Source organism: Falco biarmicus, chromosome 2, assembly GCF_023638135.1.
Source record: "Falco biarmicus isolate bFalBia1 chromosome 2, bFalBia1.pri, whole genome shotgun sequence".
Classification (NCBI taxonomy): Eukaryota; Metazoa; Chordata; class Aves; order Falconiformes; family Falconidae; genus Falco; species Falco biarmicus.
In genome coordinates this window covers 65,178,748-65,205,491 of record NC_079289.1, presented here as the reverse complement: position 1 = coordinate 65,205,491, position 26,744 = coordinate 65,178,748, and the positions used below count along the sequence as shown (strand labels likewise).

The 26,744-nt window shown below is 45.2% G+C and overlaps 1 protein-coding gene across 4 annotated transcripts in view; it reads left to right on the top strand.

Moving 5' to 3' along the window:
• Positions 1 to 20,335, top strand: part of ADPRHL1 (ADP-ribosylhydrolase like 1) — a 38,200-nt gene extending 17,865 nt beyond the window's left edge. For 3 of the 4 annotated variants that reach the window (XM_056328905.1, XM_056328904.1, XM_056328906.1), the window contains 4 exons: positions 2,605 to 2,732; positions 6,337 to 6,469; positions 7,574 to 7,727; positions 13,585 to 20,335. In XM_056328905.1, coding sequence (XP_056184880.1) covers positions 2,605 to 2,732; positions 6,337 to 6,469; positions 7,574 to 7,727; positions 13,585 to 18,331 — 5,162 coding nt within the window. In that variant the 3' untranslated portion in view covers positions 18,332 to 20,335. Of the gene's footprint in view, positions 1 to 2,604; positions 2,733 to 6,336; positions 6,470 to 7,573; positions 8,415 to 13,584 lie in introns of those variants that run through there. The other variant, XM_056328907.1, reaches the window with a different exon arrangement.
• Positions 20,336 to 26,744: the final 6,409 nt, after the last annotated feature.

Below are 26,744 nucleotides of genomic sequence, written 5' to 3'. Positions count from 1 at the left end.
CCTGACCAAGAGTTAGCTTTTGACCACAAATCCAGATTTGACTTGTTGCTTTTCTGAACCAATATTAAAATACAACCTGTTGTATCCTTGTTTTAAAACAACTGAGCATAGCACAACTACTGAACTTGACATTGCTACTTTACTAAAGTATGTGATCTTCACGGCAAAGGTATTTTAATCCCCTCTTGCCAGGGAGTGAGGCATTTGCAACGGTGAGACCTGCCATGGACAGACAAGTGTTGTTACATTAAACAATCGAGGAAAGAGGTTTTTCTGTTAATCTCAAGGGGCAGCTGTTGAGAAAGATTGAATTCAATGGAAACCTTTCCTTGAGAGCACTCAGAAATGAAGATTTACCCAGGAAGGAAAGCTGCTGCTTTAAAATCTGAAAGGAACACCAGGGAGCCTTTCTGAAAGACCCCGCATTTTCGTCTGTGCCTCATGGTGCACCAGGATTTTTTTAGCCGAGACCTATGAGGAGCAGGTGCAGGATTAGCGTGAGCGAGCTCCTCTCTGAGTGGCTTTGCAGCAGGTCCCTGTCACTCCACCCGAGCAGGACCCCTCAGCATGGAGGTATGCATGTTGGACTCCTGAGGCACGCTCTCCGGCTAGTGCCCATATTGTTGAGCTTCATCCTATTTTGGTAGTGGGAAAAATCTCCTGCATTAAGGTTAAGCTACTTGGCTGGTGAGATGCACTGCAAAGACACCCTGCCAGAGCCTTCCAGTTTTAGAAAACTCTTTTTTAGCTGCATTATCCCCCACGAAGAATAAACACAGCGTTCAGTTGCAGAGGGCTTGATTCAACACACCACTCCAATACTCAGTTGCAATCACTTCCCAGGTAGTCCTGTGGGCCTAAATGTGACCATCGTCTCAGGCTGGGCTCAAGGGATTTCTGACCATGCTACAGGTCGCCCATGCAACACAGATCTCCTGCAGCTGCTTTATCCCTTTGTTTCTGAACCTGTGCATTGGAATAATCACACTTCCTTGCTTGTTGAGGCACTTCATAGCAAACATTTGGTTTTGATGCATTCATCACTTATGGTTGTGAGGGAAGTAGGGGAAGAAAAAAAAAAGAAAGAAACCTGTCAGGTCACCTGCATTTCTAAAAGCAGTCTTGCAACCAGCTGCTGGAGTGGGTGCTGGTAGTTCACTTCAACTGCCAACATTTTCTTCATGTGACTTTTTTTTTCCCCTCAAGATGCTCTCTTGGCCTGATGGCTGTGAGTGCACTTTCACTCTGTTTTCTAACCCCCACCCTAGTTTTTTAGGGTTCTAGTGAATGGCTTCCTTGTGATCAGGCAAAACTGGGGCATGGACTCAGAAGAAGGGCAGCTGGGCATTCACCCGCATAGAGGGCATGTGGCTGAAGGCTCATCCCTGTCTGGGGCTGGGGAGCCAGCAGCCTTGGGAGACTATCAGGTCCTACAAGGCAGCTTGGATTTTTTTGCAAGGAGTTGAACTGCTTTAAAGATTTTAATTGCCAAAGAGGCAATTTAGGCAAATAAGCAAAATCAGATTACGTCCTTCAGAGAAATTGGCTGTGTGCATGCTCCTCAGCCACTTGCAGCACACAACGGAGTGACCAAGCAGGACAGAGCCAGGGAAAAAATGGCAACGCTCAGTTTTATTTTAAACTGTACACCAGCAGTCCCATACTGAATTGCTAGTTTGCCTTGGCACACTTAGCCGCCCGGTCCATGTCACTGCTTTCTAATTCCATATCCCCATGGGCTTCCCAGGCCAGGTTTCACTCAGGCCTCGTTTCTGCAGACGGGTGCATGTGTGTGTGCTTAACAGGTCGGGGTGACTTACACACCTTTATAATCTTTTATAAAAAGGTTGAGCCAGAGCATTGGTTTGAGAATAAACTGAATTTCATAAGATTATTTACACGCACAGTGTTAAGCGTGATTAGAGATACTCTTCCAATAGTGACAGAAAAAGGCGAAAGACCTATGGTTATTAAAAAAGGCTTATTTCTGTGGGCACAGATAGCAGATGTGTGTGCTGTTTATCCCTTCTACTACATTTGATAGGTATTATAATATATGCAAATGGAAAATTTGGCCTTTCCTATCTGCCTTTTCCTGAAAGATCACATAGAAACTCTGTGAAAACAGAACAGAAATACTGGAGAAATTACGTGATTAAAAAGTGATAACTGAGGCAGGAGGCAATTTGCATTTAGGACATGTAAGCATTTTCAGATATTCTTTACTCATAAGAAAGGAATATAAAAATTGGCATAATATTGATTTTTTTTCTCTTTTTGTTGACTCTTACCTTTTCTTTGGATCATTTCTCAGTAAGTTCTCTAAAAATCTCATATTGATGTATCTTAATGTAATTTTAATACACCATAAAAATACCACAAGACTGAAAATATTCCCTTCGTTCACATCTTCTGTTTCCAGTTAGATGTCCCACTCCATATTAAAATGCATACTTAGTACCTAAGCCTGCTTAATGTACATTACTGTAAAATACCTAGGGTTCTGGGTCAGTCGATACTGTAATTTTCTTTAACATGTATTGAAGTAAAACTGAAAAGATTGCCAAGATGAAATACTTCATCATTAATTTCTTTTGTATTCAGAATATCAGGAGCACTGGTTTTATTTTGAAGCCAAGTGGCAGTTTTATTTGGAGGAGAGAGAAATCAATGAGGAAAATCAGAATAAACCTGTCTTTCCAGACAACTACGACGCAGAGGAGAGAGAAAAGGTAACTGGAATTTCAGGAAGCGCTCGGAAAGCCTTTAAACCCAGAGAGGTATTTTCAAAGAGACACACCAGGATTTTTCAGCTGTTCCCAGTGCCAGAGTAGTCAGGAAGTCTTTCTTTTTCTTCAAGCAAGAAAAAACAACTCCCATTCTTGGCCCTGGTATGTGTTAGCGTAAGAAAGCAGTTGTCACCAGTCCTGGGGTTGCTGCAATGGGAGGAAACATGGCAGAGAGGCCGACTGAATGTCACATGTATTGACACCCAGAGCAGGCACAAAACGTAAGCCACAGCTATTTGAGGGTGGAGAGGGCAAACATGTCACTGGATGGATCCTAATGGAGCTGTGGCCCAAGTCCCACAGAAATCCCCCTGGATACTAGGAGCTGGACTTAGTCATGGTCCTCTGAACAGACGACAGCCATCCTACACAATTCTCTGCCAAGGCAGGCTGTGCCCAGACTAGTTTTAAGTGTCTCAAGAGATGGTGTTTCACCATGTCCCATGGGATACTACTTTATAGCATACATGATCTTTCCTTTGCCTCATCAATTCTGGTTATATTTTCTTAACTCAAGAGAAAGAATGTGTCTTCTTCCCTGGTGTTCACAGCTTTCTGATATGTGCTGGCACCTCTCAAAACTCTCCACTTAGCAGCTAAGCAATGAGTCTGTGATTCTTGTCACCCTTTCCCATAAATCAATCCTTTTTCCAGACTATTAAAACAGTTCTATTCTGAGAAGTCAATTAGTATATTTTTAGGTGCTTATCTATGCAGTGAAAGGTGCCAATGGAAGATAGATTGACTGTGGATAATAAGAAATTGCTCACTCTAAACATAAAGAATAAATCCCCTTCCAGGTTTATTTATTAATTCAGTGCCATGAATTCACTACCAGCTTTTTGTTCCTTCCAGTTCTACCAGAGTCTTAGCTTTAGGAGAAACTAAAATAGTATTTCCCCATGATCATTTCAAGAGAGAACTGCATGAATTCCTAACGCAGAAACAAAATTTACTTTCACCACCCCAGCCCAACTAATTTAGCCTATTGAGCTATTTATTTTGATGCACAACAAAGGTAAATGTTGCTTGACCCTCAAACTCCACCGCCAGCCAGAGATCACAGCCTGACAAAAGTCCAGAGACTTAATATGCTTGTAAGCTGAGCATGTTAATAGCCATGGAAAGAATAAATGAGGAGAAGGTCACCATCCTGCCTGCCTTTTTCCCAGGAGTGTTTTCCTTTGCATTCCCTCCAAACTAGCAGGCCACTTGTGTCTGGAGGTATAGCTGATCGCCTTTCTGCAGGCCATTACTAAAGCACCAATATCTGGCACCACTCTTGCCAGCAGGTCACTGTACACATGTTCCTGCTTGACCATGTGCGCCTTTTCGCAGGCATGTACCAGCTTAGGAGCTGTGAAAGTGAAGCCTTCAAATGTGGCTTGGATTGATCCAAGTACATCACAAGGGCAATTTCCCTCTCTAAAAGAAATGACACCTCAAAATTCTAAGCAGCAATGGTCACATTCTCTATAAGCAGGTATACAGCTTAAATTTGGAGAAAACTAGAAAAAAGGCAAATTACTCCTTCTTGAATGGATAAATACAAGATGAGCCAATGTAGGATAAATCATTTTTCAGTGGTACATGTTTGGAACATACTAGATACACAGTCAGCAGGCAGACATTGCTCTGCACTTGAGGTCAGCCTTGCTTCTGCAAATAAATCTGTCACCCTGCTCACTTTCCCATGCTGGACACGGTGTGTGACCCAGGCCAATTAGACTCTGAGGAGCTCATCCCCTTAAGATGGAGTTGCTTAAACCAGCACTGTGCAAGGACCCAAAAAGGGGTGGAAAAGGAAAAGGAAAGATGGAAAGGGAGTGCTAGCCAGTAGTGGGTCAGCTCCTGGAGGGTGAGGAAGTCAGAGGCAGCTGTGATTACTGACTGCAGGGGTTTGCAGCGAGGAGAGGACCTGTGAATTACCTCCAGGGCTTGGCAGCAGCTCAGTGCCTTCAGCAGGAAGGAGTGGGTATTGACACTCCAGTCCACGCACTCTGTGATACGGGTCCTTGCCCACCCACCCTAGGGAAGCTGGGCTGGTGCCACACGACAGGGCTGCGAAGTTTGAGAAGGGCTGCCTTGGTGCAGTTAAGTCCCCCCAGGCTCGGCCACGAGGACATCTATCCCTAATGTAAAGTTGCTTCAGCCAGGTGGGATGACATCAGACGTGTGCAGAAGCGTATGGGGTCTTAAGGGCTAAATGCAGGAACACTTGAGCCTCCTGCCTGCGCACCCAGAATAGCACCTCCACGCTTAGTCCTCTTGCCTTTGGTAGTATTACACATGGGCCAGTACTGCTCCACCAGCTTCTGAGCTGCAGCAAGAAGGCTGGAAAGTTTGCATGTGTCAGAGGACAGGATAAAGACAGAAATACTTTATAGATGGGGAAAAAAAAAAAACCACAACCAAAAACAAACAACCAACCAAACAACCAAACAAAAACCCCGACAGCAGCAGAGTAAAGCTGCAGTCCAACTCTGCTTTGTTTGATGTATATGCACATAAACCACAATCACGTGTGTAATGGCTGAGGGTAACGTGAACAGATATAAAGGTAAACCCTGCATATGGGTTGCAGAAACCAAGAGCCAGCCAAGCAGCAACAAGTGCATCTAATGTAATGAAACTTAAAGTTCAGGAAACAAAGCTGCCCATTTCCTTTAAAGGGAGGTACTATTTTACTGTAAATTTATCAGCGTTGATTTAATTTGGGGATTTGGGGCAGGAAAAAGTGAGTTCTGGAGCTACCTCTTCTAGAGAAAATCTGGTTTTCCTCTGCAAACCTCTCTGTGGGTTTGGGTTTTTTTTCTTCTTTCTCCTCCTGAGGAAGAAACTTTTCTTACATTTGCAAAGTATTTTCCCTTTTATTTAACAAATACTTGTAGAAGAGGAGGGAAAAGTCTTGTCAAGAAAAATTCAGAGAAGGGGCTTAAGATAACATAGTCTGAAATTGAGCCCCTAAAGAAATAACTGAATTGGAACTTTTCCACCCTCCATGTAAAACTTGGCTAATTGAAACATTTGCAAATGTGTGACAAGGGGAGTTGAGAATATTTCCAAGAGGCAGGAAAAGGACCGACAAAGTAAGTCCTTACCAACCCGAGTTTTTTAAATAATAAGATATTTCAAAGGTGTGAACTTGGAATCTATGTCACCTACTTTTTGGCCTTCTGGGCTTGCTTAAATTGAGCCAGCTTCATGGCCAGCCAAGAGCTTGGTGCGTTAAGCTGGGGTGCAGGCTTACACCTGCACCTCGGGCACCACCCGTGCTGCGGTAGCTGCGGCCGTGCTGTCTCACCCTGTGCCGCAGGCAGCGGTGTGGGCAATGCGGGCAGTGCGGGCAGTGCGGGCAATGCTGGCAGTGCAGGCAATGTGGGCAATGCGGGCAATGTGGGCAACAAGGGCAATGCGGCTGCCTACTGCCTTTTCCCCGCGAGGTGAGCTATTGCCACCCAGCAGGGCAGAAGTCACCCTGGCACAGCCGTGTGCCTCCCGCCCCCATTGTCAATGCCCTACCTTGATGCCACCGTCTCTCCCACAGACGTACAGGAGATGGAGCTCCGAAGGCCGGGGGGGCAGACGAGGCCACGATGCCCCCATGATTGCTTACGATGCCTTGCTGGGCTGCGGCGGGGACTGGACGGAGCTCTGCAACCGCTCCATGTTCCACGGAGGTGAGGCCCCCCCTGCGCCTCCCATGCTCTGCACCCTTGCCAAGGGTGGGAGAGAGTCCTCCTGGCTGTCGGCTGCTGCTGTTGGCCGATCTTCCACGTTGCCTGTTGTATCTGTGCCCCTGGTTTTACCCACCAAACAAACCCCCTTCTTGTAGCAGCAGCTGCCGCACAAGCCATTTACGGTGCTTTTCAAATGCTATTCCATCCAAGTCTCATGGTTTCGCCAGAGGTGCACAAGGAGTAAATCCAGCATGGCTTTGTAAAGGGCTGGCATCTTCCCCCACCAAAATGTTAGTCCCTCAGGTAAAGGAACCTCTTAGCTGCACATAGCAAAACCAAGTAAGGGAGAAAAATAATACAGTGCCCAACCAGTGCCAGGCAGATGAAACCTAGCACTTTAAAGCACACAATTTATTACTTCTACAGCTTCGCAAGAGATAACTCTCTCACTGGCAGCTGCATCCTGCTGGGCTTTCCAGAGGGCCAGCGTAGCTGGGGGGAAAGGACCCCAGCCCCAAATCACTCCCTCCCTCCCAGCCTGGCATGGGCCCTTTGCAAAGCTGCTGGGTTGCTCACTCGCCCCAACACAGCGGTGAGAGCTCACAGCCCCTCACCGCAGAGCCCAGCAGGCACGAGCCCGCGGGCACTGCATGGAGCATCAGTGCTGCTCACCATGGCTGGAGGCTTTAAAGCACGTGCAGTGCCACACTGTGCTGTGAGGAAGGAAGAGACACTCCAGTCCAGGACATTTTCTGTGTAGCAGGGAGCCCTGCAACTACTTTCCCCTCCTTTATTCCTAATGATGGCTAGCTGCTCACAAGAGCTGCTGTGTTGGAGTGAATTTTCCCCACACTGTAGAAGCTCCTAGCCCAGGAGCACATGCTGCAGAGGCATCATCACGTGCTTGCCTTGCTCCCTTCCCTGGGCATCCTCACCTGTGCTACCGGAGGCAGTACGTGGGGTGGTGCAAGCCATTGGGACCGACTCACCGTGCCACCACCATGCCCCCGCAGCAGTTTTGTATTTCCACCTCTGTGCAGCACAGGTTTGGTTCTGTATGTGCTGGTGACACTGAGACCATTGCAATTGTGCTTAAACCTGCAGGAGAAAGTGCAGCGACTGGGTCCATTGCCGGCTGCCTCTACGGCTTGGTTTATGGCCTGAGCAAGGTCCCCAGAGGCTTGTACCAGGACCTGGAACAAAGGGAGAGGCTCGAGTACTTGGGCGAGAATCTTTACCGGCTATCCATGGAGGAAAAGTAAAGCGGCTTCTGCCATTTTCTCTTTCTATAAAGACTATATCAAACGCTGTAGATAACTGACCGACATCCATAGCGAAGGAATTAGTCGAGAGTTAGTAGGTGAAGATAGCTGAATTATTCAGGACTGGTATTTATGGTCTTTGTGGTTTTTTTACAGATGTAGTGATTTCTGAGTATAAAGAGTGCTGCTCAAACCAGTGAGACAATCTCAAATGGAAAAAAATAAATGAAACCTCTTTTGACTGATTTCAGTCTAACTTGCTATAATACCACTTCCTAAGCAGCTGTGACCAGCAATCACACATATGAAATTAATTTTCAGAACTAATGCTTTCCTGCAAAACTAATGGTAGGAGCCACTTATGGGGATATTCTCTGTATATTTGACAATCCTTTCACCACTGTGTTCCTCCTTCTTCTCAAATCTAATGTGTCTGTGACACTTGTAAACCTAATGTCTCACGGATTAGCTTTTAATAAACCACTGAACTCCACACCAGTTCTGTGGTGCAAGGTATTGTTACAATTGAAGCTTCCAGAAAAGGAAAACCCAACACTAAAAATACTCCCAAGGAACAGCAAAGCTTCAGTGTGTCTAAAATTTCTGAATTATGCTTTTACTCTTCTTCAGTCTTCAGAACAAAAGGGTTTTTTTTAAATATAACTGGCTGAAATGTTTGTAAATAAATTAATCTTACACTATTTCCTAAGCATCATTCTTTATTTTTAGATTGAGCAGATTACATGTTGCTGTATCAGTATCAGAAATTTTGGCCGAGGTCTTCAAGCAGTTGTAATAGGTCAGCAGTCAGGCTGTGATACATTCCACAAGTCTGAGCACCACAAAAACCTCAAGAAGAAGAGTTACAACTGCTTTACCTTTTTCCTCTTTCCTCTTTCCTTTTTCCTTTTTTTTTTCCTTTTTCCTTTATTCCCATTTTTCCTCTTTCTTGCCTTACTTTGCCTTGCCTTGCCTCACATGTCCTCTCCAACTTCTTCAACTTCTTCTTTTCCCTTTCCTTTTCTTCTTTCTTTCTTTTTCTTTCTTTTTATTTTTTCTTTTTCTTTTCCTTCTTTTTTTTTCATTTTTCTTATCCTTTTCCTTTTTCTTTTTTCTTTTTTTTATTTTTCTTCTCTTATTTTCCATTTCCCTTTCCATTTTCTTTTTTTTTCATTTTCCTTTTTCCCCTTTTCCTTTTTTTCCCCAATGTTTTACTTTTATTTTTCAAGAAAACCAACAAATTATGATTCACTTAAAAGTTCCTGCAAAGTAAATAGTAAACCCCGGTGAAGGAGATTCTGATGCCCCTACAGCAGCACGGGCACAAATCTGGAATCCTCAATGAAATGACACAGAAGAAGTGAGCGCAGAATCTGTCCCTGGTGTTTAAACTTATGTTTTACCTCAGAAGTTCAGAAACTGAGGTCTACATAGCACTTTCCAATCTCCACTTTGAGTAAGTGCCTAATGGTGTTGGTTTCTCCTGTCCTCCTCCAGCTGCTGAACTGTGTTTTAAAAAGATAGCTAAAAATACATAAGTACTTTCCTACTCCTTTTTCCATGTAAGCAATTGCTGGAATTGTCATTGGGATGTTATGTGGCAGAAAGAGGAGCAGGTGATGCCTGTCATTATGATTAGCAGCCTGCATGACAATATCCGTATGAAAATGTTTTCTGTACTATGAGCTGTTGTTTTAGCATGTTTTCTCTTGGCAGCTTTGCAAGGTGCTTTCATGTTTGCTTCAGAGATATGTGGGGGGGGAAAAGGAGCATTTGGTCAGTAGCTTTTGATTTAAGAGAATATCAAGACTTTATAAAAACATTCCTTCTAGTTTAGGATGCCTCTAGCATACCTGTAATAAATTCAGCAGTAGAGAAGAGAGAAGAACATATCCTGCATAAGGTAGGATTTTTCTCTAGTATTTTGGCTTTTCTTCTTCCCTTAGAAAAAAATAATCACAAAAAAAGTTGAAGAGCATTCATAACTGTTCCCACTTTACCTTCAATCCAGGCTGGGGAGGACCAAGTTTTGTTTCAGACAAGTGAGAGAAACTAATTTAAAAGGTGGTTCCCAAAGACTGAACCTATAAAGCATCATTTCTGCAGCTGTTAAGGCAAGCGGCGTGTTGGCCACCATTTCACTGAAAACACTATGAAGGCCTGTGCATCCGTCCGAGCAGGCAGAGCCAATCCCGGTTGCCTTCCTTATCTAGGGGCAGGTCGTTGGACCAAACACCACGGCAGAGCTGGGCAGTGACGGAATGCCCAGGGACGAGGGGGCCTACGGGATGCAGCACCTCACACGCTCCAGCTTGTGGCCATTTCCCCAGAGTCAACCAAGAGCAATCCATTGATCTCTGGCAGCTTCTATGAGTTGGACAGTGGTTTCCAATATGTTTTCCTGTCTTTTGATGAAGTCTCTGTAGTGCTGCCTTCTCCTGCCCCTGCCCCTGCCCTGAGTGCTGCCCACACAGTAGCTAGTTCTTCAGGCTGCCAGGGCGTGCAGAATGGTGGTTGGATATTTCACATGTAATTCAGAGTGGAGGGACAGGGCCTTCTTTTCTCCACATCGGAGACTAATCCAGAAGCTCCAGCAGCCGTATGCTTTTAGCAGACACCACAGGATGCCACCACACCACACTGCTGAGCAGCCTCCAGACCCCTGGCTGAGTGGAAAGGCTGGATGCGGTGGTGCAGGAGGGTGCATACAGGGCGGTGGGACAGTGCCAGCTCCTGTCCCTCTGCCGTGGCACGTCAGCTTTCCTCTGCTCCACAACACAGTGGTGTCTGCTGCAGAGGTTTCCCTGGAGCAGGCCAGCCAGCGGGATAGGGTTGCACTGCTACCTGTTAGCATATCAGGCTGTTGCCACTCTGATGCTGCCATGCTAAGTGTCAAAGAACAAATAACTAAGCTGCCTGTGTTATGCATCTTAATTATTCGTGGGCCAAGAAGACAGGAAACTTTTGAAGGTGGCCTTGTCTCCTCTGGAGGTCCAACTGGTCTGTCCTCCAGACACTGAAAACCATGCAGCAGCACTTCCAGAAACCAGCAGCACATTGAGGCACCATCACGCACATTAGAAGCAATAAAAACCAGTGTCTCCATGGGAGGAGAGGAGTGAGGAGGCTGAAGTCCACATTAGGCCATTTCACAGCATCAGGGAGGAACCCAAGTATCTGCCTTGTCATCTGGCAGATCCCTCCTTGTACACGGGGGATACCTGCCTAGTTCCTGCTGGCCATAGGTGGGAGTAGAGTTGGCTATCCGTAGTTGATATAGAGGTTACTATAATTCATTGATAGGTCACATAGTTTAAGAACAGCAGGATGCCAGTTGGGAAAAGATGGTGAAGAAATATTAGGGATGATGTCTTGGTCTGTTGAAAATGGTGGTCATGCTCCCAGACCTGAGAAATCCTTTGATTTCACCCTCCTTCCCTGAGAGGGAGGCATGGTGTTTTCCAAACATTGGGACAACACAGACTCATCACTACCCACATTTTTTGTGGTGGTCACAGAATTCAGTGTCATTGTACCACAGCCCTTGCACAGAATGTATTTCAGATTTAGACAGTCATGATGCTGGTTTGCAGGTGAGGTCATCTTGGAAGACCTGCACATGCCCTGAATAGGTGCCATAGCTGTTTGATCATTTTCTGCTGCTTGCTGGTAAATATGGATCAAATACTCAACCTGTGCAACATGTCTTGGTACTTTAGGCAATGCAGTACTCCCACAAATGCTCTATTTCAGATGGCATCCTGCAAGAACACTCCAGCATAGAAAAGGAGAATCCTGAACAGGGCTCACGAGTAATACATTTTAATGAAGCTGTTCGAATTTTGTAGCTCATAAGTGACTAATGACTGTGAATATTCCTTGCAGAGAGGGTCTGATCTTCATCCCTTCACAATCAATAGTGGTTTGGCTGTGCTGACCTCACTGAAAGCAGGACTAATCTATATTTTACTGTAGCCATTTACTATATCCAAAGTAGCCCAGGAGGGAGAGGTAAGCAGGGCATCTGGTTCCACTGCTGTGTTGAGAGATCAGAGATAACCTAAATCACGCTGGCTGATGGCCCCACATGTGTTTCTGAATGCACCAGGCACTTCTTAGGGGGGAGACAGGTGGTCTTCTGCCATGGCAAGCTTTCAGTCCAAATATCAGCAGACTGGCTATAGAAAAGAGAGTGAAGCAGGATACTTTTAGACAATTATACCGTGAATTCTGTTTTTTTCTTTATTTTGAAAATTCTCATAGTTGTGACAAATGGGGATCTTGGTGTAACATGGGAGCCTTGCCTCTTTAGCTGTGGTCAGTTCAGTAAAGGAAAGGCTGGGTGTTGCCCCATTATGCATGTGAGAGCATGCACCTGTGCTATGCTGAAATGTGGTTATTCCCAATAAAAACCTTTGAAGTATTGTTTGTCACATTAGACACGGGCCAGTTGTCATGCTTTTTTCTTTTATTGGCCTTTAAAAATATCTACAAAGTCATTATAAATAGACCTTCTCCCATTCAAGATGGCAACTTCATCCCACTGCTGAGGGATGTAATTTTCAACATGTGCGTTTGAAATGCAGCCAAGTGAAATCCAAATTTTACGACTTGACTGGACAAGAACTAGCCCCCCACTTTGCAGTCTCCATAATATCGCAGGGGGACGGGCAGGTCCAGTCTCTTCCCGAGTCCATGGGGTGCCAGCTGCTGGGGCACAGCTGGGCCTTCCGCACCTTTCGAGCCTGACACTCCCTAAAGCATGAGCCTCTTTGCAGCCTTTCTGCATTTTCTACATGTGGGCTTAATTTAAAGAATTTTTTATTCCACTTCTGCTCATAAAAATTAATCCCCTCCCGGTATGCCGGCTGCATTCTGCACATGAAGCTATTTCACTGCACAGTGAAGTAACCTTGCAGCTTTTCATGGTGTCAGACAGCTGACACCTCTTGCCTTTCCCTCTCCTAGCCCCAGCTATTGTTATTGACTGTAGGCTCCCGCTTTTGTGCTGGGTTTAGTATTTAGTTCAGTAACTGATCCACAGCAATTAAAGCATTGCCTAAATCCCCAGCTGTCCAAGCGTCTGATTCTTCAAACTCAAGTGTAGGTCCAACGTATCAGCCTTCTTCCTCCAGATTAAAGGGTGTTGTTGTCAAGGGACGTTGCCAGTGTGGCTGTTGTGATGTTACCCTTCACAAAGCAGATTTAAGAGCATAGTCCTGATGTGGGGTTTCAGAAAACAAATAATCCAAATCCTGTGGTGGTTTTTTTTTAAGTCTGGAGAGGTACCTACTGACTTTTAACCTGTGCCAATAGCAAAAACTATCAGCTGCACATTTGTGCTCCTCAGCCTTGAAATTTGGTTTTAATGGTTTGACTCTGTTTTTGTAACCCAGAGGCAGAACTATGTTTTCCTGCTAACTGCGTTCTCATCAGTTTTATCTTTGCCTATGCTTTACCTAGCAGGAAAGGAAAACACCTTCCTTGTTGCCCTCTCATTAGGACACGGTGATATTAAATGAGTGAGGAGTGGCCCAGAGGAGATGTGGTCACCCCGACGAGTGTTGCTTGCCCACCTAAGCGCTTCCACTGCCCACAAAGCGCAGAAGACAGAGCCGGCAGTGCCATATGGGACCATGCGAAGCCCTGCGCGCTCCTGCTACACCATGCCTCACGAAGCTTGTAAAGCACTTTGCATGCTTTTTAACAGGCCACTAACAACAACTCTCTTGAGAAGTTATAAACTGGAGTATTTTTTTCCATTTTACGCGCGGCAGCATGCTATTAAAGCAAAGTTAAGAGGTAGCAGCAATGTTAATGATTGAAAGAACATTCGTGTTTTCTCTTGTGCAGCACAAAAAGCACACGCTTTTGTGGAGATAATAAGGTGCTGGTAGACCCTTTGGTGCTGAAGAAGAAGCTCAATAGGATGGCAACAGAGCAAGGGGCCTTTGCTGTTCTCAGCAGCCTGCTGCTGTACGTCACCGAGCTCGCAGCTGGCGACCCACAGCTCAGCAGCAAGAGGACAAAATGGGCGGAAGGTAAAGAAAACAAGGTGAGTTGTAACAAGCCATGTCCAGATCCAAACAGGGGACAGCATCCCACCCGGTTTCAGCTCTTGCGGTCCAGGTTTCTAAACAACAATCGCGAGCCATACACCAAGAAAAGAAGAGAAGTCGGCAAACTGGTCATTAAGGAGAAGCTGTGGGTGAGCAGGGCTGGTAACAAGCTGGACAGAAGCAGAGACAGGAAAGGAGATGGAAAAGCAGTGGAGGAGGATGCAGACACGGTGCCCAGCGAGAGGGCCAGGTGGAGTGGGAAAAACACGGTGAAGAGCATCCTGAAGAAATTTTTAGCTGCCGAAGAAAAAGAAGCCAAGGAGAAGTCTGCCATCTGGAAGAAGAAAGAGGCAAAGAGTGGTTTGCCCAAAATAGTCAACAGGAGTTCGGTCCTGTCCATACTGAAGGAGCAGTTTGAACGAAATGCTCTCTGCTCAGCTGCAGAGGTGAAAGCGCCGGTCTTGCGTAAAGCTGAGAAAAAGACAAAAATCTTCCCAAAGAGAAAAACTATTCGTAAGCCAGAGGTCAGAGTGCTGCGCACGGCAGCGATGACAACCACAGGCATAAACAGCCCAGAGTCCCAATATTTAGTGTGCTCCACAGTCCCGGTGCCCAAACTCAGCATTGCTACCGAAATTAACCATCCTTGGAGCTGGTCAAAAAATAATGCTGCAAAGCAGCCTTTCAGTCATGACACACCACTGAAGGAAAAGGGGGGATCCAACAAAGAACCTGGTAAGAACAAAACACTGGCAAATGCAGCACAGGACAGGGAGGACAAGGAAGAGTTACTGGTGGCACCTGAGGCCATATCTGATGTAAAGGACCGTGCTGAAGCTAAAGTAGATTCCACAAAGCAAGCACCCAACTTTAATCCTAATCTAGACAGCTCTTCTTCTACCTGTAAAAACAAAGCTCCTGCAGACAGCATTCTTCCCTTGTCTGATCATAGTCTAGACTGCAACAGGCATAACATGACAGCTGGGCCTGATACATCTTCACTGTTGTGGATTACCAATGCTGGGCAACATGTTAAGGAAGACAACCCACCTTCTAACTTGCCTTACTCTAGCACAGCTGAAGGAGCCCATGAGCGAAGTCCTCAGGATACTGAAACAGGTGAGATTCCTGAAATAACTATGTATGTATACAGTTCAGAGGAAGCTGACACAGAGCTCACAGAGCCAGAAAAAGATATTTTGTTTGCAGGCCAAAAATTTTTTCCAGAGCAGAAAGCACTGGAAAACACCCTGCCATTTCATTCTCCAGGAGTTCAAGCAGCTTGTGAAGTTGAGCCTCTAATGGAAGATCGACAGCTAACTGCCCTAATGCCAGCTTCTGGCAAAAGGCCACCAATAGTCCAAAAAAAGATACCAGGTTTAAGAGGCAGATGTTCTGAGGAAGCCAAAGAAGGAGTGAAATATCACAGTGAAGACAAAATATCCTCTACTTCTGGCAAAAAAGATAGCGATGTCCCAACTAAAAAGGAAGAAGAAAATAAAACACCCAACAGCCAAATGCAAAATGAATCCAAAACCAAGCAGCCACAGCCTCCTCAAATGCTCAGCCCACAAAATAACTTTGTTAATTCCAATGCAGACATAGCACATCCAGATGCAAATCAGACCAAATCCACTCTCTCCTCAAATGAGAGCCAGGAGCAGAAGCCTGGTGCTGCAGAAGAAGAGCACATCTCTTCTCATTTGGAAAAGACACAATGCCCTCTGCCAGGTGACTTTGTGAAGCAGAGTTCCTATGTAGCAGAAGATTATTTTGGGAAGGACAAATTAAGTTCATCAAATGAAACAATGAATCATGCAAACAATCGGGCCCTGCACAGGAGTACCTTGACAGACCTGGAGACCTGCCACAAACCATTCAAATCTTTCATTCAGCGTGAAGAGGCCACTGCAGATGAGATGCCCTGGCCTGACTCTGAGGTAGGGCAGTCACCCTCCTCAGCCCCTCTGCCAACACAAATGAGTGGGATTGCAGGACAAAGAATCCATCACACTCTTGGAAATACCCCAGCCCTTCCACCTATTGATCTGGTGAGACAGGGAGCTAGTGATCTGGGGGATGAGCATGGCTCTGAGAAGCATCCACTACCCTCTTCAGATGAGTTGACAAACTGTGGGAATGATACAATGGTGGAGAAGGAAACTACGTGTGATTTGAAGAACCAAGTGCTGTCCCCAAATCATGCAACTGAAGATGAAACCTCTGCAGCTGAAGAGACAAATACATGTCAGGGATTTGAGAACTGTCTTTCACTTTCAACCAAGAAGCCAGGAAAACATGAAAATAAAACCGCGCTAGCAAGAAAGCCCCTATTACTTTTGAAGAAGAACCGAACACCAACTTCAGATGACACCATGAAGCAAGGAAGTGATATGCTGGAAAAGAACCTGTTTCCTTTATCAACTGAATTGGTCTCAGACCAGAAGAAGCATGCAAAAGGTAGAAATAAGGTTTCCATACATACAAAGGATAAGCTCGTGTCATCAGATGACAATGGGAAGCGTGAGAGTGATAGGATAGAGACAGATGAGAGAGAGGAGAGAAATGTCTTGCATAAATCTGAGGAGGAACAACTATTCACACCAAGGGATACAGTGTATCATGGTAATAACTCCTCAAATGAGAAGAATGCTCATAGGCCTCAGACATCCCAGTTACCTTCATCAGAGCGTGATACTAACAGTGAAGGACTGAAAAATACTGGGCAGAGTTTGAAGCATCTAACACCTTCAAGAGATTCTGTGAAACATGGCCATGATACGACAGTAGATGAAGATATCTGCTGCAATAATGGGAAACACCACTTGTCCTCATCAAATGAACCAATGAAACATGCAAATGACATTGCAGGGGAAAAAAACATCAAGTCAAACTTCAAGAATTATTCTATGCCACCAAAAAATACATCAAAGCAGGACAATAATGAGGAGGAGAATACCCCTCGTAATTTGAAAAATGAACCAGTGCAACATAAAAAGAGTCATGAAGGAGGGAAGAATACTTTGTGTGATCCTAAAAATCAAATTCCATTATCAAATCAATCTGTGAAGCAAGACAAGAAATTGTCTCCTCTAGAGACACAGAAGTCACCAGGTGACTTTGTAAAGCCTGAAACTAAGCCGGTTGAAAAAAAGACTAAACATACCTCTGAGAAGCTCCAGTCACCTTCAAACAAAGTGCTGAAGCCTCAAAAAAGAAGTTCTTCAGGAGAGAGGAAGCAAAAGACACCAGCAGCAGAGGATATCAAGCCACCTGAAACAAAGGCAGTAAAAGAGGATAATGAGCACCAGCATTCTGGGAAGTACCAGCTACCTCCTTCAAGAAAATCAGCAAAGCCTGAGGAAAACAGTCCAAGGGGAGACAAGCAGCAAACGAGATTTGAAGATTTTACCATGCCTGATGCGAATGCTGCAAAAGAGAAGGACAAATTTCCAAGTTCCAGGAAGTACCGATCAGTATCGTCAGAAACATTGGTTAAGCCTCAAGAAAATGACACTCCAGAGCAAAAGCAACAAACATCAGCTTCTGCAGGTTTTAAGAAGCTTGGTACTAATACTGTAAAACAAAAAGGTGGAGATCCAAATTCCAGGAAGTCACCTTCTTCAAGCAAAGTGCTGAAGCCCCAAGAAAAAAATACTTCAGGAGACAGAAAGCAAAAGACACCAGCAGCAGAAGACATCAGGTCACCTGAAACAAAGGCTGTAAAAGAGAATGATAAATACCAGGGTTCTGGGAACCATCAGGTACCTCCTTCCAGGAAATCATCAAAGCCTGAGAAAAATCCTCCAGGAAAAGAAAAACAACAAACTGTATCTGAAAGTTTTACAAAGCCTGATGCAAGTGCTGTAAAAGATCAAAGCAAAGATCCAGGTTCTGGGATGCGCCAGTCCCCATCTTCAAATTCACTGGTAAAGCCTCAAGAAGAGAACACCACACCCAAAACTAAGCAATTGCCACCACCACCTGATGAAAAAACAACTTATAAAACTGGTAGTCCGGAAAATAAGAGTGAATCTGAGAGAAGAAAGAAATATCAGCTACGCTTTTCAGGTCAATCAGAGAAGCACAGCAATGACGGCTCAGGAAAGGAAGGCCCTGTGGGCAAGTTCAAGAGCTACCAAGCTCCCTTGCCAAGTGATGGCACAAATTGTAAAAGCAATACCAACCCAAAAGAGAGCAGTTTTCTTACCGAAGAGAAGTTCCCCAAATCATCCTCATTTCATGTTGCAACAAAAGATGAGGAAAATCCTGCTGGAAATAGAAAAAAACAGCCTGGATTGAAGAAGTACCAAACGCTCTCTTCAAAGAATTTGGTGAGGTGTGAGAAAGATATTGATGAAAGGGAGGGGAGCTGGCAGGCAGCTGGCAAAACAAGTGAGAAAAAAGCAGAACTGGAGGACTGCTCTAAAGCAGCGCCACTCTCGAAATACACAGTAGAAAGCTACAGTGAAAGACCCTTAGATTCATCTTTCAAACCACTGATCATTAGAGTAACCGACACGTTTAAACATCAGAGCTAAAAAATATGGCTACAGCTTAGGCAAGAACTTACAACTGGTCATGGCACCAGTTCTCTTGATCTTTCTTTTTTCCCTCACTCTCCAGGGCATTATATTATCATTTTTTAATCACAAGGACATTGATGTGCATCTATCTGAGCTGGGCTTTTTTCTTTCTCAAACTTTAGCCTGAAGACATGAATTAAATTAATCACTGCAAGTGAATTAGCTAATCACTGAATTAATCATCAGTTTATAAATTAAATATGAGAAGGGTTTTGAGATCAGCGTGAATTCAGCCCTGCTCCAGACTCTCCCTGCTAACTAATGGGTTTTGTTTGTAACAAAGACGACTGTTCAGGGTGAATTCTATTTGTATTTACTTATTCTAATGAAACTCTGCTAGTACTTCTTCCAGGAATGGTGGTAGGCAGTGTCAGCTTTAATTATGTCAAAACCCACTTATTCTAAACTCTGCCTTTTCACAGATTAGCAGGAACTGTTGATTTATTGCTGCACTGAGTGACACTTAGCAAAAGTAGTGAGGGAAGGAGGGGAATGCTTCATTTATCTGCAGAAAAAACCTCAAAGGACATTGATGCTACAAGAGGATTTACCATGAATGCAAATGTTCAGCCTCATTAATATTAATATTGGAAAAATAGTGATTTAACCTCCTCCGAAGCTATTTGCACTTTGGCCATACACTGTATGCATTATTGCTGTAAAGATACAGCATTTCAAGGGGTTCTTAATTACTGCAGATGCAACAAGTGTAAGAGCTCAGAAAAGCTCGAAGCTGAAAGGCCCTGAGGACCTCTCCTGAGGACAATGTAAGCCAGAGAGACTCAACACTTTGCCAGGGCAATTCAGCTCTTCCTGGGACATCTGTCCCACTCCAAAGCCTGGGGCACACAGACAGGAGGCAGGTGCCACAGCTCACATTAAAAGTCTTAGGAAGCGTTTGTTCTACAACGCAACGTGCAATGGAGCAGTAAGAAGCAGCCGGTGTCAATGAACCCTACTAATGGGACAGGATTTTTTGTGTTTACAGTAATAGCTGCTTCTGCGCAAAGTTTGTGTGTGATGAATGTTGTTTTGGAGAAGTGAGGGCAGGATTGCCACCTTGGGTGCCGTAGCAAAGCTGTGTCAGGCAGAGGAATCTTACAGTACCACTGTCCCGTATGTCACTTAAGCTTAGCGTTGTAACCATGTGTTCAGGTTAAAACTTACTGTGGAGGAACCCTAAAGGCATATTCTAAGGTCCCACCTTCAGAAAGCTGCAGAGCTATCCAGAAAGAGAGAGGATTTGCACAAGCGAGATCCTGCTCCCCCATGGCAGTGACCTGCCTTCGATTTTTACGACGCTTTCCAAGACTTCACTCTGTGCAGCCTGGGGCTGACCATTCCTCCAGCCCAGGCTGGCAGAACGCCCTGACCCACTGCCAGCGAGGGGACAGGGAGAAGAACAGGCTGGCAGCAAGCTGAGATCAAACCCGTCTGCCAGCACAATGCGCGTGAGTCACATACGTGACAACTGGGCTGGCCCTGACGGTGACGCTGCCAGGAGGAAAAGGGGACATGAACATCATGTCCCCTGACCACTGAAAAGGCTTAGAGTTAGACTTCTTTCCCTTCACAACATGTCAAGAATTTGGCTTTCTGGCATCCAGAGGCTCACAAAATCAAAATCACGTTTGTATTTCACACCAGTCCTCAAAACAGAGGCCCAGCAGAATTTATTGGAGATGGAAGACTGCCCTTCTGTGCAGAGGTGTGCAGAAATGCAGAGGTGCACTTCACCCACTGAGCTTTTATGAGCTGGCAACCATAAAGCCCACTTTGTACTAAACCTAAACCATAATTTACTTTTTATTGTCCATGATTTCATTACCCATTTGAGAAAGTTCCTTACAACATAGAGCGTTTGCACCAGACTTGAATAGTAAATGCTCTATTAGTTGGCTTCTCCTGCCAGCACAGGAGAGGCCATTTTAATTATTCTTTTTCTAATCTTTTAAAAGACATTTATGGGGGGGGGGGCGGGGCTTGCCCCTTATTCACACCTGGAAATCACTACCCTCTAAAACTTAAAGGACTTCTTCTGTCTGCCAGAAAGTTACCCAAGTGTTAGGCAGGTACCCTCCAGGAGAGCCAGTCAGCGGGCACCGGGAGACCCTCAGCTGTTCCAGTTTACACCGCAATGTCTATTTTTCTCAACAGAGATAAAGCACCAGGAGGCTAAAACACAGCACCCTGTGTTCAGGACAATTCCCGAAGTCATCCTGTGGGGATTAACTTTTAGGTTGCTGCATGCCTTAATCTCCCTGGTAAAATGTAAATCACCTATCCAAGTCAATTGGCCATTCCTCCCTGAAGTGCACTTAAAATGTGACAGAGATTTGCACTGAATGCATCCTTAAGGGTAATGCCTCACTTAAGGAAATCACTTCATTTCAGGAGTTAACACAATTAATCCCTCAGGAAGGAGAGAGCAAGGCCTTACAAATTCCTGTGGTGATGGCTGGAAGAGCAGTAGAAACTCGGTGTGTCTTGCAGTCAACAGTCCAAAACAAGCCACCCCAGACCATGCTGACAGGAAATTTAGCACTGGTGATAAGCAAAGAAATGCCAGAAATGGGTATTTCCAAAAGAACTGGAGTTTAAGGAGTGGTACGTGTATCAATGTCAGCCGTGCCAGGTGTGCAAATGGCCAGGCTTGAACCCTGATGAGACCCTTGCCTGAGGGAGACACACAACAGAAAACAGTGTCATTCCCAGTCTCCAGGAGTCTTTCCCAGCCTCCTTCACACTAGGAGGAGAGGCCTCGTGGCTCTGCTTTCCATTAAGCACATCCCCCACCCTGTGACCGGAGAGGCAGTGAAGGGAGCCTTCCTGGGCTGCTACCTCACTTTGTCTGACCTAACAGCAGATCTTTTTGGTGCTCCTGCCAGCACATCTCTCGGCTTTCGTGGTTTTGCACAACAGGTGTAGTTTTGTACCGTTCTGTTCCTTCACCATGCTCCAGGTCTCTGCATTACTAAAATGCATCTCTCAAGGTCACTGAAGGCATTAGGTCCTTCGCAAGCACTAAACGCAGCAGGAAATTTTTTTTGCCAGTTTTAGTAATGCCTCCTTAAAGCCCTGGCTAGCTGTAGATACAGACAGATAACCAAAACCAGGCCAGGCACAAGGAAAAGAAAGAAAGAACAAAGCCCAGGTAGACAAGGTTTTTCAAGGTTACCCCTCTGTGGTGACATCATTTAAAATCTCAGATTCTTATGGAATTAGACTCCCACAGAGATTTTTTTTAAGGGGATTGGGCACAATGAATGACCATGTAATTTCCCTGGCAATGGCCCATTGCTCTGGATTTTCCAAAGTGTAGCTTTCCAGGAGTTTTTGGAAGCCCAAATAAAAGAGGTGTTTAAAGAGCCCAAACTAGGGTACCTAAAAGGTTCCCAGCTGAAAAAGCAGGTCTGAGAGGAGTTCAGTGGTTAGTGGTGGCGCAGAGATCAGGACAAGCAGAGAATCCAGGCAGGCTTCCAGTAGCAGTCATCAGTGAAGTCTGTCAGATTTTTTATGTCCTCTCTAATTAGAAGATAGTAAAATCTCCCCTAGTCACTTCACATCAGCAGCACACCTCTCAGGTAAGCTCAGTAATATGGGAATCACCAAGGGATTGGTTTGGGATGATGTGGATAGCCAAGCCTGGACCTGAACAAACTGCACACCAGTACGGCAGGTAGCACAGCCCCCTTTCCCACTGTCGAACACACGCCCATCATCTCCAGCAGCCCCATTCGTTCTCCCACATTTCTGACTGAAGGACTAACCTCTCTGCCTTTGGTCCCCAAACTCAGCACAAGGTCAATGGCCCTCTGGATGTGCCCTGCTCTCCCTCCATCTTCTACAGCAACACATCCCTTGACTGAGGTGCTCGGGGCTGAGTGGGACAAATCCAGGCCTCAGAGCCCCAGCTTTGTACAGAGACCACCACTTTCTCCAGAAGTTTCATGAAGTGTATGTGATGCCCATATTTCTGGGGTTTCAGGCGCTGAGAGAGCTCAGAGAGTCCAGGGGAAGATCTGAGAGCTCCCCCTCCCCCCCCGCCAGCTCAGGAAGGGCTGCTAAGCCATGCTGGATGAGTATTGTCTCCACGAGACTAATGAAATGTTCCCAATATTTTTTTTTAATTGAAAGAGGGGATATAAAGCATAAAGAGCCCAAGCCCTGAGAAGTTCTAGCTAGTGGAAGTACTCAGGCCAGTGCTATACCATAAGGCACGACCAGTCCACATCGAAGGTAGGAAATGTGTCACTGCTTTTCTCCAGACCTCAAAATTGGGGAGAAACTGTTGTCCCGGTAGCGCTGTCGAATTCCAAATTGTTCAAATGAAACCAAAAATTAATGAATGCACACTTCTAGCTCTGAACTGTGAAATAACTTAGTATTTATCAACATCTTCTAGTGCTGTTTCTCAGACAATCTTTAACACACTACACATGACAAAAAAAGAGACCAAGACCTTAAGCTGTATGATTTGCCTCAGGTTTTTTCCCCCTTTGTATTTTTTTGGATGTCAATGGAGCTGGTAATGGAAAAAAAGCACTAAAGAGAATAGAAGATACCTCACATTAAAATGCAGCTTCTTCCTCCCATTTTAACTTTCTCGTTCCCACCTGCAGCCAGCAGATCCCAGCACACAGGGGTTATTCAGCGCTTCGGTGAAGCATCCCTCCCAGCCCCGAGATGCCAGAGGAAAGCTCTGGGCTGATGGCAGTAGGAACGCTCCACCTAATGGCTGAATTTTAAAGCAGGTTGCAAGCAAGCGCTGACGAAAGCGGAGGGAAAGTAGGGACAGCGGTGGGAATAGCAGGGAGATGTAGGCAACCATTTCTTATCTTGTTCCTGTGCCGCTAAGGACTGCATGCCATCCAAAAGGAGGTTGTCTGTGTGACCAGAGAAACCCGACAAGTAACAGCTAGGTATCCTTAAGGATTTTGGGGTGAGGAGTTCCTCTGGAACGCTAAAGTAAATTGGCTGGTACCTGAAAAATCAGCACAGGGTATTATCAGCTATTAGCAGAAACGATTTTAACTACTTCCCTCACTATTTGGTTTCCAAAATGCATCATCTCCTCTAATCTTTATTTCTCCTTTTCATTTCCATGAGCATCTTTTCATAAAATGAAACATTTTCCACTCTTTGATGAGAACTTTCAACACAGGAAAAAAAAAGTCTTGCTGGGTATCTGCTTTCCTGCCAGCTAAAAGACTTTTTGTATACTGAATAGCCGAAGAATCAGCAGGTCAATATTTTACCTCTTATGACCCAAAGGACCTGAAACCATTTTGGGAATTGCTACACACCTCCTGTTATTGTACTTGGTTTGTCCTTAATGTGCCTTCAGTTGCTTGTACTCGACTGAGCTGCAGAAGCAAGAACAGCTTTGTAAGATGGTGGCATTGTCACTTGGCAAGGCAGCACTACAGCAGGCTCTCAGTGGTGCATGCCATACAACAGCACAAATGTGCTGCCAGAGGGAAAATTTCCTGAGAAGATAAAACCGTAGAAATCTATATCACACTGAACTGGTTATCCTCACAAAGCCATCAAATAGCTGTTACAGCATATATTTTAAAAAATAGTTAGTGACTCCAGATATCCAACATGGGACACTTCATCAAAGGGTCTGATTTTTGGGGGAAGGGCTCAGCACCTGCTTTCTGAAAATTAAGCTTCTTTCATAAGATGCCTCATGTTAGGCAACCAAAGCCCCTTCTAAAAAAAACCAACCCAGATTTCTGAAATACAGGAGAGTTCACAGATACCTACTTGCCTCTACATCTGAAAAACAAGACTGTGAACAAAAGAATTGGCGTGCAGGGACTGGCCAGCTTGCTGCAGCCCTGTGCGTGAATGCAGCCAATGCAGGTTGCTTTTACCACAAGGAATTGCAACCACTTTGTGCAGACCACGCACTTTCTTAGCCTGCACCATGGCACTTGCTAAGCTGGTCACTCTGGCCCTTGCAGGGAAGTGAGAGTTTTTATACGGTTGAGAGACAGCCTAAAAAGAAGGTGAGTCCTTCCCATCATGATTCCCATGAATCAAAGAAAGAAAACTCTTGGACACTGTAGAGCCAGTCCATCCTTACTAAGAAATAGCTGTGTTTAGTCAAGCTAAACCATCAGAATGAAATTCTTGTCAAGCTGACACCATCAGAATGAAATTCTTGTCACCCTTGGGATTTGTACCAATGCAATGGACCACCCAAAGGCAGCTCTGGATTGCTAGCTGCTGTTACTGAGATCTTACATTCTTCTGAAGAATGGGAACAGTGCTGGCAGCAGTGATCCAAGCACCCAAATAAGCACCCACCAAATGCATCTCAGCTCTAACTGTCTCCAAGCTCCAGGAAACTTATCACAGAAGAATAGAAGTCCCCAAAAGACATCTTCTTTATTAACTCATTTAAATTACACCCACCATGTAACAAAAAAGTCTGTACCATTGTCATATCATACAGATTTCTTAATAAAACTGTTTTCTTTCTTAGATGGGTTACTTATTTGTACCACGGAGTCTTATTTGTGTGTTCAGAAGATGAAAATAATAAAAGCGTACAAAATAATGATTTTGTAATCATTCTGTCATTATCAAGGAAGGAACATGAGAAACAGAGAAACAGCGCCTGTAAGTATCTCATCAGTATGCAAACTGTTTTCCTTACACCCAAGAGAGCTGACACATGCTGAGTTTCATGGGACAGTTGGGAATAGGTAGAAAACATGGAGCATTAATTATGCAAATGTTGTGGCTTTGAAAAGAACATGACAAGCTGCATTTTCTGCAGCTTCCTCCTTGCTGCCCTGGCCCCGTTGGCTCCTCAGACCTGAGCAAAGAGCAGGCTGCATGCCAAGGAGGTGACTCCAGCCACCAAAATAGGAGCAGTGACAGGCTAAGGATCAGGCTGGAAAGACCAGCGTCCTCCTCCTGTGCTGCCCATTGAGTGGGGGCGGCCAGCCAGGGCTGCATGACCTGACATCACTGTCTGTTCTTGCTTTTGCTTGGTGAAGGGATTGATTAAATGCACACCTGAAATGAACCTGGTGCCGCAGCAGGGCTGGATCAGGTTTGGTTACCCCTGATTCAAGGCTGGCAGGAGAAGCCAATAACTTGCTGACCACATTAGTGCATTAGAGCTGCAGAAAAGCCTCAGGCAGCTACTCCTTCTTTAAGGAAAACAGCATTTACTCTGGATGCTCTCCCCACCAGAACACAAAACTCAGGCAAACTGAACCTCTGAACATGGAAATAGTTACCCGCAAAGCAGTCCAGGGTGACCGAAGTGCTGCAGCCCTGCCTGCTGCTCATCTGGAGCAGTCGGACAAACCTGGGGCTAGCCTGTGAGAAGCAAACCCTGGGGAGACACCTGACCCTTGCCTAAGCCAGACCCTTTCTTCTGCTCCCTCAAATGCCAAAAGTGAAGGGAAAAGAGGAATCTTGCTGAGGGTTCACCCTGCCCCATCTGAAGATGTTTTAGAGGAGCCAGGTTCCGTTCTGTTCCTTCTTGATACAAACTGTGCAATTGTCGGTACTTAATCCCTCCACATGTCCCACCTAAAACAGAGGACACGCAAAACAGGCAGCAGGGAGCTCGGCTGCCAGCTGTGGCCAGGGTCCAGCAAGCACCCAGCCTGGACCTCCCACCTGGATGCGAGCAGCACAGGGAAACCAGGACAGAAGCTGCCCACCCACATTTTCCATTGTTCTGTGCATGACTCCTCTTCCAAAACCACCACCACGGATCCTAACCTTCCCTTCGACTCTTTCAGTGTTAATTCTCCAGGTGACATGTGTAGGTGAGATGGCCACTGAGTGGGAGAAGTACGGTGCAGAGTGAGCAGAGCTGTGGTGGGAGACAACCCACACAAACATGCAGGTTATCCAAGAGATCCTGTAGACGGGCAACACTCTTTCAGCTGTATGTTTAATTGAGTTGCAACTCCCCTGTTATTACTTAAACCTATGCTAGCTGTTGCTTGGGGACTTCTGATGTTCATCTGGTGTTTCTCCTTACCAACCCATATAACACATGTTTGAAAAAGGCACAAAGGGGTTGTGTAAAGTTTGTGGGAGCGTGATTCCCAGCAGGAGTGAGTATGAAGCTGAATGTCACCAAGAATTAGAAGAAACAGACTGGTATAGGTACCACATGGAAGCAAGAACTTAAGCTCAAGCTGTTCCTAAGAAAATATGATGAAAATACAGATAAGTGGACTCCTCCCTCCACCCCCCAAAACAGTAAGTCTTTTTGACATCAAAAGAATCAGCTTCTTTCTATGCCTTGCTTCTTCATCTGCGTAATGAGAATGGATGACTTTTCCTCTCACCTTGGTGCCTGTCTTTGTATCCGTGATATATAAGT